This window comes from Drosophila sulfurigaster, chromosome 3, assembly GCF_023558435.1.
Source record: "Drosophila sulfurigaster albostrigata strain 15112-1811.04 chromosome 3, ASM2355843v2, whole genome shotgun sequence".
NCBI lineage: Eukaryota > Metazoa > Arthropoda > Insecta > Diptera > Drosophilidae > Drosophila > Drosophila sulfurigaster.
Window position 1 is genome coordinate 53,315,766 of NC_084883.1, and position 13,416 is coordinate 53,329,181.

At 40.1% G+C, this 13,416-nt stretch overlaps 1 protein-coding gene across 2 annotated transcripts; it reads right to left on the reverse strand.

Annotated features, from left to right (window-relative positions):
- Positions 1–761: 761 nt before the first annotated feature.
- On the reverse strand, positions 762–12,725 carry LOC133840847 (death-associated inhibitor of apoptosis 1). 2 transcript variants are annotated; one of them, XM_062272970.1, is made up of 2 exons: positions 12,317–12,725; positions 762–2,667 (listed from the first exon to the last, which is right to left on the reverse strand). In XM_062272970.1, the coding sequence occupies exon 2, from the start codon at positions 2,606–2,608 to the stop codon at positions 1,211–1,213; it is 1,398 nt and encodes a 465-aa protein (XP_062128954.1). In that variant the 5' UTR covers positions 2,609–2,667; positions 12,317–12,725; the 3' UTR covers positions 762–1,210. The 2 variants fall into 2 exon arrangements, with proteins under 2 accessions (XP_062128954.1, XP_062128953.1); XM_062272969.1 differs by having other exon boundaries at positions 12,311–12,725.
- Between the last annotated feature and the right edge of the window lie 691 nt (positions 12,726–13,416).

Here is a 13,416-nt window from a genome sequence, read left to right on the forward strand (position 1 = left end):
GCCGCTACCCATAGGGTAGAAAGACATTATAACTTTGTCCCGACAGTAATTATATGTAACAGGTAGAAGGAGGCATCTCCGACCCTATAAAGTATATATATTCTTGATCAGCGTCAACAGCCGAGACGATCTAACCATGTCCGTCTGTCTGTCTGTCCGTCTATCTGTCTGTCCGTCCGTCCGTATGAACACCAAGATCTCAGAGACTAGTAGAGATAGAGCTATAATTTTTTTTCGACAGCATTTGTTATGTTTGCACGCAGATCGAGATTGTTTAAAATTTTTGCCATGCCCACTTCCGCCCCCGTAAATCAAAAAAATCGATTAACAAACGCAATTTTAAAGCTAGAGTTGCGAATTTTGGTGTATACAATAATTACTATAGTAGTTATGATTCCTGTTGCGATCAGATAAAAATTGTCGAAGTTATTAAAGAAAAACGCCTACTTACTAGAGTGCCGTCAATGGTATATTTTGAATGCGGTACTATATCGAAATACCTCATGTACCATTTGGTATATTGGTATATTTTTAGTATTTTTGCAGTATATTCGACATATTTTGAGAATACCGCAAAATATATTGCTTTTATTCAAAATGGGTAGCGGGTATCTCACAGTCGAGTACACTCCACTGTAGCTTTCTTACCTGTTTTCCTATTATACTTAAACGCTCTTCCCTACTATTCTAATCCGTAATAACTTCTATGAAAGTTCATCCCATGTACATCGTCAAAAAAAAAAAACGACTCTGAATTTATATTTTATACATATTTTATTTTACAGTAATTGAAAAATCATTTAAATATTAGCGGTCATAGTTTTTCTGAAGCCACTTATTATCAGTTATATTACTGTTATTAAAATCTAATTATTATTTATGTATAGCATATAACAGATATCATATATATTAAATGGGTGCTGATATATAGGCTATATATAGGTATTATGCATATCCTAGATACTATAGTATTAGTTTTTTTACACATGATTTAAATTTGAATTTGAATTTCTCGTAATGCTGTTGCAACGGCCAGCTAAAGTGACTCTCAAGGAGAAAACTTTAGCTGGCCGCTGCTATCGAGGACACGGCCAACTTTTAGTTGTCGACGCGGGTGTTTCTTGTTGTTGTTGTTGATGATGATGTGGTATGTTTTTCATCATTTTTATTTTTTGTATATTACATGGCCCGAGCATAGCCTCATCATTGTTTAAGAAAAATATACACGCATGACATCGGTGAAGGGTTTCCGGCACAGCGGACACTTGGTGACCGACGAGGCGCACTTGGCACAGGCCACCACATGACCGCAGGGCAAAAACGCCGTGTTGTACTCGGCGCCGTAGCAGATCTTGCAGAGCTTCTCCTCGGGAATGGCAGCGGATGTTGATGTTGAGTTCTTTTGAACTTGCCCATCGGCACAGCCTTGAGCGACGATCTTGTTGAAGATGCGATTGGCAGCGCTCGGAGGCGCCACATCGCCAGCGACATCCTCCGTCTGCTCTTGCTCCACAGTCATGGGAGCAACGGCAGCCACTGTGGTGACGGCTGACGATGACGATGACGATGATGGTGTGCTGTCGATGCTGGGAATTGAGTTCGGTTTCTCCTCCTCTTCCTCGACTGCCAGCGATGAGCTTGTGGCTTCTTGCTTGGCCTTGTCCTTGGCTGTCACCATGTCGATGTACAGTTGACCCTTGATCAGCTTGACGAAACGGCAATCCTTGAGCCATAGAGCATGCTGCTCCCAGGGTTCGTCGTTGTCGTCCCAATCCTTGAGGCCACCGCCACAGCTGAAGCAACGCACACGATCCCCGACGCCGGTGTAGAAGAAACCCGCCTCGGCGAGCTGCTGCGGCTTCTGCTTCATGTTGCGCGGCCAATCCTCGAAGCTGCGCAGACGCGCCGTCTCGATGGCATACTCCGGATACTCGGGATAGTAATTGCCATTGTGTGTGGCCATCCGTTGGCTGCACGGTTCCACCGCAGCCGATGACTGCATCATCGTGGGCATCGTGGCAGGTGCCGCAGGGGCGCCGACAAACTGCATCGCCGCCCTGAAATTGGGCGCATTCATCTGCCGACCCTCGGAGTAGGCGTGTTCGCGCACCTCCAGCGCCGTGGTTGCACTGTGATTGTCGTTGGAGCCGCATATGTCATAGCTCATAGGGGGCAGGATACGCTCGAGGGCATCGGCATTGATGGGCACATTGTTGGTGGTCCGACGACGCAACAACGGACAATTTGGGGACCAGCGGAGATGCTCCTGCACCGGATGATCGTCGCGCTCCCAGCGTCCGATTTCCACCTCACAGAAATAGCATTTGACCTTATCCTCCTGATTGGTAAAGAACATTCCCGTCAGAGCGAGATCCTTCTTGTCGAGAAAGACGACGTGCCAGTTGTCGAAGGTTCGCAGGCGTTCGTCCTCGCGATGATATTTATCGTTCATTCTGTTGACCAGACACGCTTTAAAGATTAACGACGGACTGGTGCTGTTATCAACCTGATCCACCAGTTGATTCAATGTTGTTGTCGTCGTTGCTGCTGTCGCTGTTGGCCTACTGCAAGGTGGCATGTATCTCAATTGGGTTGCTACATTTGCCATTCTGCTGTTGTTGTTTTACTTGTTGTCGTTTTTGTTGTTTTACGTACTCGAGTATCAAACTGCAAATACACAAGAGATAAAAGCACACAATTAGTTATCAAGTGGTGATATGATAGTATAAAGATTAATTACTTTCAAATTCCCCAAGGGAACACGCATTCCGAAAAAAAAAAAAATTAACTCTATCCTCAGGAGAAACGTTTGCCACCATTGCTGCACCTCAACTGTGACCAAAAGCTTCATTCGTCAGCTATTTTAAGAATTCTCACAGTTTAGATTATTAAGCGACCCACTCATTAAAGCTGGCGGTAAACACAGATAATTGCGAAATGAGTCGCGAACTTTGTAGAAAATCGCATAGGTAATAGAAAAGTGCACGTTCTCAAAGAGTGAACATTCAAATAAGTGTAATCTATAAGTTCACTCTCTCGAACCTTCACTGTACTTCTAGCATTAAAGCTTTCTGCGAGCTTTCCCTGAAAGCTCTCCTCTCACAATTGCAGCAACATTTTTATCAACTTTGTAGTGTCAAGTGTGAAATAGATAAAAATTTTAATTAACTAAACTCACAATTCACGCTATTTTCAAGTGCTGACGCAACAAAAAGTCACGAAATTCATTTTTTATCAGTTTTTAGAAATAGTAATTATAAATTTACAATTAATAGAACAACACTCAACTGCTTTGAAGTCTGTGAAAGAAAAAAAATCACTGTGACGCAGTTCAAGCAACTTGAAGAACATCAACGAACTTTTTCAGCATCCCCCATCTGAAATCTGAAAAAATCGGGAAATCTTGTCGTGTCGTCTCGCTTGCACATGCAACAATCAAACAGGGGTAGTTTCTTGTTGCACATACAATATACAATATATAGAGGGTTGTTGCAAGCGTTACGTTTTAGCGTAGAGTACGCAATCTTACGTACAACCGACGCGAGTGGAAAACACTGCGCCGATGCATGCCTCACATAAAATACGGCATCATCAACTCACAGCTGGTCGACGCAGCTTAGAACAAACTTTGCAATATGTATAGAGTAGTGTATATACAAATACACCCACACACAAACACACACACACACACTCATAGTCATGTGGGTGAGTAAAGCGAGACGGCGCCAGGCGCCGATAATAATATATGACCAACCAATAACAACAGTTGAGTCATGCTATATGTGTTTATTCTGGGAATTTGCATGAAAAACTGCAAACTAGTTTCTAACAAGCGGAAATGAGCGAAGCGCGTAGGAAAATAATATTATTATTTATAAAATAAATAATACAAATCTTTTCTTTGATAAGCACTGGTTCAAGTCTAGTCAGAGTTGGAATTTTTACAACTCCTTTCTTATTATCTTATCGTTAGTTATTTTTTATTTGATACATATAGAAAACAGAATGGTTGTAATACCCAATAATCGCAAACTTGAAGTGCCGCCACGCGTTATCGATAAGCGATATACGCATCAGGCAAAAACGATGATCAAACTTTTTGCCATCGGCGTTAAACTGTTTTGGTGGTCTCTTTTTTTTTCTGTTGTTGTTGTTGTTGTGCAGCCAAAGAGATTGTAAGCAGTTTTTCGACATTTACTGCTTGACATGGAAAGCGGAGGGAGGCAAGCAGAGCGTGCAGAGCACAACACGAACAACCGAACGCTCGCTTGCTGCATCGGGACGCTGACGCTGTTCAAAGTCCAAATTTGAAGCCAAAGCCAAGCCAAAGGCAAAGCCAGGCCACAAACCAGCCAAACTCGCCAAACAATTGCAGCAGCAGCAACAGCAGCTCACTCACGACGGGGCAACGACTGGCTGAGAGGAGAAGGAGGAGGGATAGGGAAGGCGGTGGGGTGGCCATTGCACAGTGGTTCCGCCCATAGGCCAAAAATAAAAAAAGTCATAACAACAAAAATTTACGAAAAGTAAACAAATCGTTACTAAAATGTCCAAGCTTCTTCATTGCAAACTAGATTTTTCTGGAAATCTAACGGTTCTTTCTAAAAATAGAATTGAAGCTGTGAACACGTGTTCATTTGCAAAGCGCAGCTGCACGCATCGCAAATATTTCACAACAAAAGCGAACTTTAAAGTGTTCAGTCTACTAATTGCGCTGCCCAATTTATATTATTTAAAATGGATTTTGAAATTAAAGGTATTATTTTTAAGTTTCAATATTAATAAAAGCTAACGTGTGTTGTCGTTATTATAAAATTAATTCTTCACTTTGTTATATTTTTAGTATGTTTTGTATTCGTTTTTTTTATGTTTACGTAAAGTTTTAACTGTGATCCCCCAAGATCCCCCGTTTAATTTTTTATTCAGTGTATTTGTTAATATATTAAGGTATAAAAAAAGGTAAAACTAGCTGCAGATATTTGCAGCTGTGTACATAATCAACAATATACTAACATCGTCTCTTTTTTTTTCTTCAAGGTCGATGCAGCTGTTTTGCATTGTAGTCTGTGTCTTTGTGTTCGTCTTTTGTGTTTTGTGTTCTTATTAGTTTTACATTTTAATTTTAATAGCGTTTTTTTTTATTAATTTAATTTTGGTAGGTGATACTTCTCAATGTGTCTTCACTCGATTGTACATATTCAATTATTGGTGTACAGCAATCGGCAGCAATGCAGAAAAATTACGGAAGGTCATCGATCATGTAAACAGCAATATTGAAGACATTGGCTACGTGTCCGAGATGGGCGTGTTAACGCAATGTATTGGATACATTTGCAAAAAAATTGATTTGTTTTGGACACAATATTACCGCAAAAAGGCATCAGTTCTTAAGTTCCAATCTAATTGGCTTAACGAAAAGGAAACAATTTTAATGAATCGCACTCCTAGTAAGCCTCAAGAATTGATCAAAACTACTAAACGTGGACGTCCGAAAGTGGATTTTAGTGAGTCATCAAAAAGAACAAAAAGACGAAGAATTGCTGAGCTTTCAATAATTAATGAATCTGCAGCTCGTGATTTACGATCGTGCAACATTCAATCAGATGCAATATGTAGCAAAGCTAACATCGAAGAAGTCCTATCGCTTCTCATAGAGGCAAACTTGAGCAAGCATCAATATTTTCTTATTCGGAGCTATGTCAACTCAAAGACATCCTATGACTTTTTTCCAAGCTACAAACAATTGTTAAAAGCTAAGAAATGTACCTATCCAGACAAAATCACTGTAAGTGAATCAAAAGCTGAAGTCGATCTACAGAGCTTAGTTGACCACACCGCGAAGCAGATTATAAAACTTCAGCATGATGTTCTTGAAAGCGTTGGAAGTGATTGCTCTGATAACCTTATTTTAATTGGAAAATGGGGATTTGACGGCAGCACTGGACATTCAGAATACAAACAGAAAGTCTGCAATAAGGAATTGATCGATTCCAGTCTTTTTGTGACATCATATGTGCCATTGCAACTTAAAACCATGGAAAATGATCAAAAAAATGAAAAAATTATTTGGAAGAATCCACGACCTTCATCTACACGATACTGCAGACCATTAAGATTCCAGTTTGCAAAAGAAACAGCTCAATTATCTGAAGACGAAGAAAAGTATTTCAAAACTAAGATTGAAGCGTTGGATACCACTCTATGTAATGTGTCTGGTAGAGAAATTAAAATTAAACACAGCTTGCAGTTGACCATGGTTGATGGGAAAATTTGTAGTGCCCTAAGTCACACGTCATCCTCTAAGTGCTACATATGTGAGGCGAAACCGACAGAGATGAACGATTTGGAAAATTGTTTGAAAAAGAAGGTTCATGAAGGACGCTATGAGTTTGGTTTATCTCCATTACACTCCTATATTCGTTTTTTCGAATACTTTTTGCACGTATCGTATAGACTCGATCTAAAGAGCTGGAGAGTTAATACTCCAGAAGGAAAACAAGTACTTTTGACAAGGAAATCCAATGTGCAGAATGATTTTCGCAAACGAATGGGACTCATTGTAGACAAGCCTAGGAGTGGAGGAAGTGGCACGTCAAATGATGGAAATACGGCAAGAGCGTTTTTTAAAAATCCGAAAGTAGCAGCTGAAATAACGGGTATTGATGAAGACGTTATAGCCCGGTGTTCAATATTGCTGCAGTGTTTGGCATCAGGTTACAAAATCAATGCGCCAAAATATGGAGAATATGCACTTGATACTGCCAGAAAGCTTATTAATTTGTATCCATGGTACTATCTTCCACCATCCGTACACAAAATTTTGATTCATGCTCCAGATGTGATAAATTATGCACTTGTGCCGATTGGTGAATTATCTGAAGAAGCTGCAGAGTCGAAAAATAAAGACATCAAAATGTTTAGAAGGCAGCACACCCGAAAGACTTCTCGGATTGATACGAATATAGATTTGATGCACAGATTACTTCTGAGTTCGGATCCGTATATTACTGGCCAAAGAAGGCTCCCACATTCTAAAAAAATCCGACTTATCAGCATCAGCATTTCAACTACTTGATGACTTCAACTGAATATATCTTGCTATTATTTAATTTTTAAAATTTGATTTTCTTTGCCTATAATTTGTATTTTAGATTCGTATTATTATTATATTTTTTTTTATTTTACTGTAATTTACTTGTAAAAATTAATAATTAATTAACTAAGTGATTAGTATATGTGGGCGATTAATATTTTTGGACGCCTTCTTCCTCTTAAAATATTATTTAAATGTAAAACTACTTTCATAAAAAAAAGTTAGAAACTGAAAATAGAAACACGTTCCAAATTTGGTCCGATATTTTGTATGGTAGCTACAGGAAATAGTCGCGCGATATGTCCAATTTTTTTTTTCTATAATTAAAACATTTTTATAGAATTTTGGGCAAAATTTCGTAGCAATATAACAACTAGAAGTATTTTTGGCCGCAACTCCCATACTGGCGGAACCACTGTGCATTGCTGACTTGGGGCCTGGCAGTGCCATGCAACTCTCGTAGCCGCAGTCGCAGCAACGCTAGCCGAATGCGACTGTGAGAAAGTTTTAATGGAATGCAGTCAAACTACTTGGCAGCCGCAAGCAGCCCCACAGCATAAAAAAAAAGCAGTGCAGCATAAATGCACTGACGACCGCGTTGCCTTGTCGGCAAACGAGTGCAAGCGGGACAGCAATAAGCACCGAAAACCATCAATGGAAAAACAACTATGCACGTACACACACAGACAGCAGGCTCCACATACACACACACACACGCTTACAGATGCATTGCTCGGGTGCAAAGAAAGAGTGCAAAAAGGCGCATACACCAAATGCAAAGCAAAGAAAAAAAGGAGAATAATGAAAAATAAAGCAAAAACAAAAGCAATTGTAAATTACAAATGCCCGACGACGACGCTCTGCTGGGGTTGCTGCCGCTCTCCCCTCCCCACTTCTCACCAGAGCAGTGGGCAGAGATTGTGCATTGTTTTTGAAGTGGAGCAACAACAACCAGCAACAGCTTTAGAGCAGCAGACAAAGATGATAGCTTCGAGATGCTGCTGGTTGCCTGCAGAAGTTACAGTTCTCCTTGTTGTTGTTGCTGATATTATTGCTGCTTCAATTGCAAATGCACCGTTGCCAAGTACAAAGTGCAGAAGCTTGCTTGTTGCAATTACAGCTGCTGCTGCCTTTGGAATGCATGCCCATTAACAATTGTAATGCAAACGCTTTGGCATTTCATTTAGCAGGAAATTCAAGTAAAAGTTCAATGTAGTCAGTGTACAGTGAGACCAGATGTCAAAATTTGCATAAATCACCAGGCCACTTAAAATGAATGCATTGATACGGAACTGCATGAAAATGCAGTGAGACCAGATGCCAACAATTGCAAAAATCACTCACCAGCGATGCAGTATTAAATTTCAATTTCAAACGTGTAGATTAAAATATTTAAACAAAATTGTACTTTAAATAAATGCGCTCTATGCGACTTATCACAGCTACAAATGAAAACTGACAAGGCAGCACAGCAAATGTCTATTCCAAAAGGGCTTGCTTGGGCCTCCCGGGCGCATGAATGACATGAGAACCCAGAAAATACCAAAGTGGAAAGACACACACATACTCACAGACAAAGCAGAGTGCAAAGCAAAGAAAAATCATAATCAAAGGCCAGACAGCAACACAGCCCAGGAGGCAAGGCAAGGCAACAAACAGAGAACATGCGCCCCATGCAGCAGCAACACAGCAACAGCAACGAACCTAACGAGGCGCGCATTGGAATGCAGTCGAACAACTTTTCTACAAAACTCTGCGCCACGCAAAATCCAACTGGAGTTGGTTGTTTGCTGGCTGGTTTTCTGATTGGAAACCAACCTAAACTATAAAGCTGGGTTTAGATTGGAGTTTCAATGCTGTGTTGTGTAAGTGAAGGTAACCGCAGCTAGCAAAGGTCTCTCTATCTGTGTGTGTTGGTTTGTAAGTGTGTGTGTGCTGCGAGACTGTGGGAAACTATTATAAACACTTTACCATTCTTTTTTCGTTCTGTGCTGTTGTTGTTGCTGCTGTCTTCTAAACCGAGATTGGAATGCGGTGATACCAGATACGGAGTGGAGCAAGCAACATAAAGCAGCTAGAGGGATACAACGAGAGTTGGAGTGAGACAGTATGAGTCGTCGTCACGCAGCACTTGCAAGGAATGGGGGAGAAGGACGTGGGGTGAAGGGAGATGACGACACTGCCATACAAGAAGCAGCAAAAGCAAAACAAACATTCACACACACACACACAAAGAATGTTCTTCGCATGAGAGTGCGAGTGCAAGCGTGAGTGTGTATGTGCGTATGCGTGTGTTGTGTCCTTCCAAGAAATGCAGCCACAGCCTACAACAACACGAAACAAAACGACCGCCGACGACGTCGCCATCGATAATAATAATAAAATACACGATGCGGCGTCGGCCGAGAAGTTGCTTCGGATGCTGTTCGTTTTGTATGCATGTGTGTGTACTTTAAGAATGCCCAACACAAAGGGCAATATCATCGTAATCATAATAAATGCGACTGAGCCGCGCAGAATGCATTAAGAGCGGCTCCAACGGCAACAGCAACAACAATAACAGCAGCAGCATCAGCGACATGAGTCTGTCTCTGTCACACCGCCTGCATTTACTATTGAGCATTGATCGATTGCCCAAAAACTAACGGCGGCTCAGTTCAAAGACCGCCGAACGTTTCCAAAGAAAGAAAATTATTCGTTCGTTCGTTCCCAAAGTCAAGTCGTGCTGTTGTTTTTTCTGTTTCTCTCTCTCTATCTCGCTGCCAGCATCTCATCTCTATGAGACTTGGAATGTGGGTTCGCTCTCATGAAAAACTCAGACAGACAAAGACAAGAGACTCGCATTAAATGCGCCTCGTTAGTGTGTGGAATGGATGAAAGGTCGTTTTTCACGCGGCCAAAGTCTCAAAGGTCGTCTCGCATTCGAGATGATTCAGCCCAGAGAATTCCGGGAATTCCAAAGTAATTTTCCTCTACACATCTTTAGTTCTTATTCTTTTATCTTCTGTCCTCTTGTTGTTGCTCTTCTAAGAGACGCCGCCGACATCGTCCAAAAAAATCCATTCATACTGATAGGCAAAGGGACAAAACAGACCCAAAGACAATATGAAAAATCTTGAATTTTCTACAACAAATCTACTTTACTGTTTCTCTACGTGAGAACTGTTTATTAAGCGAGTTATCAAGCGTCTTTTATTGGTGAAAAGCGAGGAAAATCTACTCAAGATTCAGCTGCAATCTCGCTTAGGGGGAAATAATAATAATCGTAGGCGTTGGTTTTTGTGCCAGGCACCAAAGAAGGACCACCAGCGTTGGCTCTGATCTCTCCCTCTCTCTGTCCCTCTTAGTGTTTATGTGTAGGCGTCAGAGTATTGGAATTGTAGTCGGGAGAGTCGACTCTGGGTGCGGAGACTTTATTGTTGCAGCAATAACAATAAGTTGTTGTCCAAGCTTTGTGACAACTTGAGCTCAAAAGCTTCGAGTTGAGACTTTCTCTTTGTTGTTGTTGTCGTCGTTGTTGTATTTTTTTCTTTCCGCGAAATGAGCGCAAAAGTTCAAAGCAATGAAGCATAAAAAGTTGGCTCGACTACGAGACACTCGCTGCCAATTTTCGTAGAATACTAGACAATCTGACAAGTAAGAAGAACTAAAGCAGCTGCAAATGATTTTCAAATTATACAAATGAAAACATAAAACATAAATATTCATTGAATACTTTCAATACTAAATTGCTCGAATTAATAATAATACCCTTCTACTTCTTAGATGCCGGGTATAGTAAATTGCAACGCTTGCTGACTTGGTAACTGGTTGGTTCCATTCGACTCTTCTTTTAATGTCGTCTTTGGCCATGGTTTGGTTTATGAGTATGTTTTTGTTTATTATTTGTTGCAGAGTGAAACTCTGCGTACGCATGAGTGCACCACTTCCGCTCCAAACGGAAATGAGAAACAAAGAAAACAGCCCAACATGAATGTAAGTTTCTCTCAATGCACGGAAACGAGAGAGCATGATGATGAGTGGTGGTTGGGCTTGGGATTATGTGTATGCGTAAAGGAAGTAGAACATACACGAATACAAATGTAAACACACATCGGATGTAGTAAAAAGACGCATCATCAGCTAACGAACGAACGCAATGTTTATTATTATTATGAAGATGAATGATGATCTCAAAAAATCGGAGAACAGGAAAGAAAAAGAAGATGAAACAAAAACAACAATTAATTCAATTAGAACGAAGCGAAGCTGTGTCATAGAAGTTGACCTTCCAGCATTGCCGAAAAAATTCGGGCAACATTGTTTTGCATGCTATAGTCATCGGTTAAATATACAAATATACATACATATATGTATGTATAGGCAAATAACAACAGCCACCGAAAATGGCGTAGTTCAAAAATTCCACTGAAAATACTCTGTGTATAGCACACCATGTTCCCCCTCAATGCCCCCTTCACCCAGAAAATGAGAATGTTGTTTTTAAACGCCAGCAGCAACGTTGCTGATATCATTCACAGCGTGTACAAATTGTAGGGTTACCATATGTTGCAATTGTTTTATTGAAATGCTCTCAAAACCAAGTGCAAACATGGTGTGTCATATGCAGTTTAAATTTATAGGTAAACAAAAATCGAAACGATCACATCTGAATGCAAAAATTATTAATTTTGTAAACAATTTAATAGTAAACACAAAATTGAAGTATTTAGCAACTCTGTGGCCGCCATCTTTATGAAAACGACCTCTCTCGCAATCGTCTGCCGAAAGCGAGAGACAGAGAGAGCGAGCGAAGCAAAACGGGAACGTTGACAAGTTACACCCGGCAAAATTGTCAAAATCGTTTTAGTTGTTTACTTTACATTTTTATATAAATATATTAACTAAATAAACGATTTCTATATTAAAAAATGCATTTTTCGGATTATAAAATTATTTTATATAATTGTTGGTCAATTGTGTAGCAAATATATTTTGTAAATTTTGTCAGTCAACAAAATACTCGACAAGCGTTGGTTTGGTGGTGTGTATAAGCGCGTGTGTGGTTTCGTCGTATGTATGTGTGTGTGTTTTCAAGCTTTAATTAATTTACATTGTATGAACAGCAAAAAAGAAACAGAAAAAAGCTTTGTGATGTCACGTTTTCGTTTATTTTTGGGGTTATAACTAAAGTCAGATGTATTTAAAATGCATTTTAAACTCAAACTTTTAGCTCACCTTGACAATTTTTCTCTTTTTGTTGAAAAACTCAAGTTTCCCCACCAGTTCTCTGCTTGTTGAAGTATTTTTCGAGATTCAAGACAAAAGTCTATTTTATATTTGTATGTTTTTGCTTTTATTTCTCGCTGCACGAATATTGATTTTTTCTTCCGAGCGACGACAAATATTTGACGTTGACGGAAAACACAAAACACACAGAGACGAGGAGAGAGCACAGTTAGTTAGAGAGCGAGTTCTGTATATTATTTTGTTATAAATAATTCCAATATCACAAATTTAGATTGTAGGCCATAAAACCATAATCAAAACATACTATTTTTGTACTTTTTTGTATTTTATTTATATAAATGCTAGTGCTCAATATAGCGTGGTTTACGTATCCATAGCTTCACAACTAATCGAGTAGAGAGACTGAACTGAACTGAAAACAAGACAACGAAGAGAGAGCCGAACCACCGAAGCAGCAGACGTTAAGCGAAGTGACGTCGTGCTGCTTGGCAATGCTATGAAGGGAGAAAGAGAGAGAAACACATAACAGATGCAGTATGTGTACGTGAATATGTACGTGCGTCTGCGAGTATGTTCGTGCATGCACTAAATAGAAATGCATATACATACATACACATATCTACATACATACATACATACATATTGTATGTCTGGTTGTGGCTGCTTTATATTACAGTTGTTGGTGCATTTGTTTTGAATTTGCAAATTGGAAAATTGGCAAAGAGCAAAAACGACATTAGTGATATTTGGGTAATAATTCAAATGCTCATTACACAGCAGACATCAAATTGCGTAGATATGTATGTACATATGCATAAGCAGTGTCTGCATGTGTGAGTTTGTGTGAAAAAAGCCACCCGCACTTTTATGTCGGCCTCGTCACAATGACGCCCCCGCCCACCCAAACGTGGCAGCCTTACAACTTCTACTACGGCTAACATTAGTACGCAAGATGGCGTACCGTACAACCGTCAGCGGATGTTGCTACACTACAGTTATCCTTTTCGCACCAAAGCTGTCGGTGCATTCGCCAACTGCAAGCAGTCTAGGATCATTGATTTTTTGCAATGTGGCCGCCAGAGGGAGCATGCGCC

Excerpts from the sequence above, each read along its gene's own strand:
- LOC133840847 (XM_062272970.1), bottom strand. The coding sequence starts at position 2,608 with ATGGCAAATGTAGCAACCCAATTGAGATACATGCCACCTTGCAGTAGG.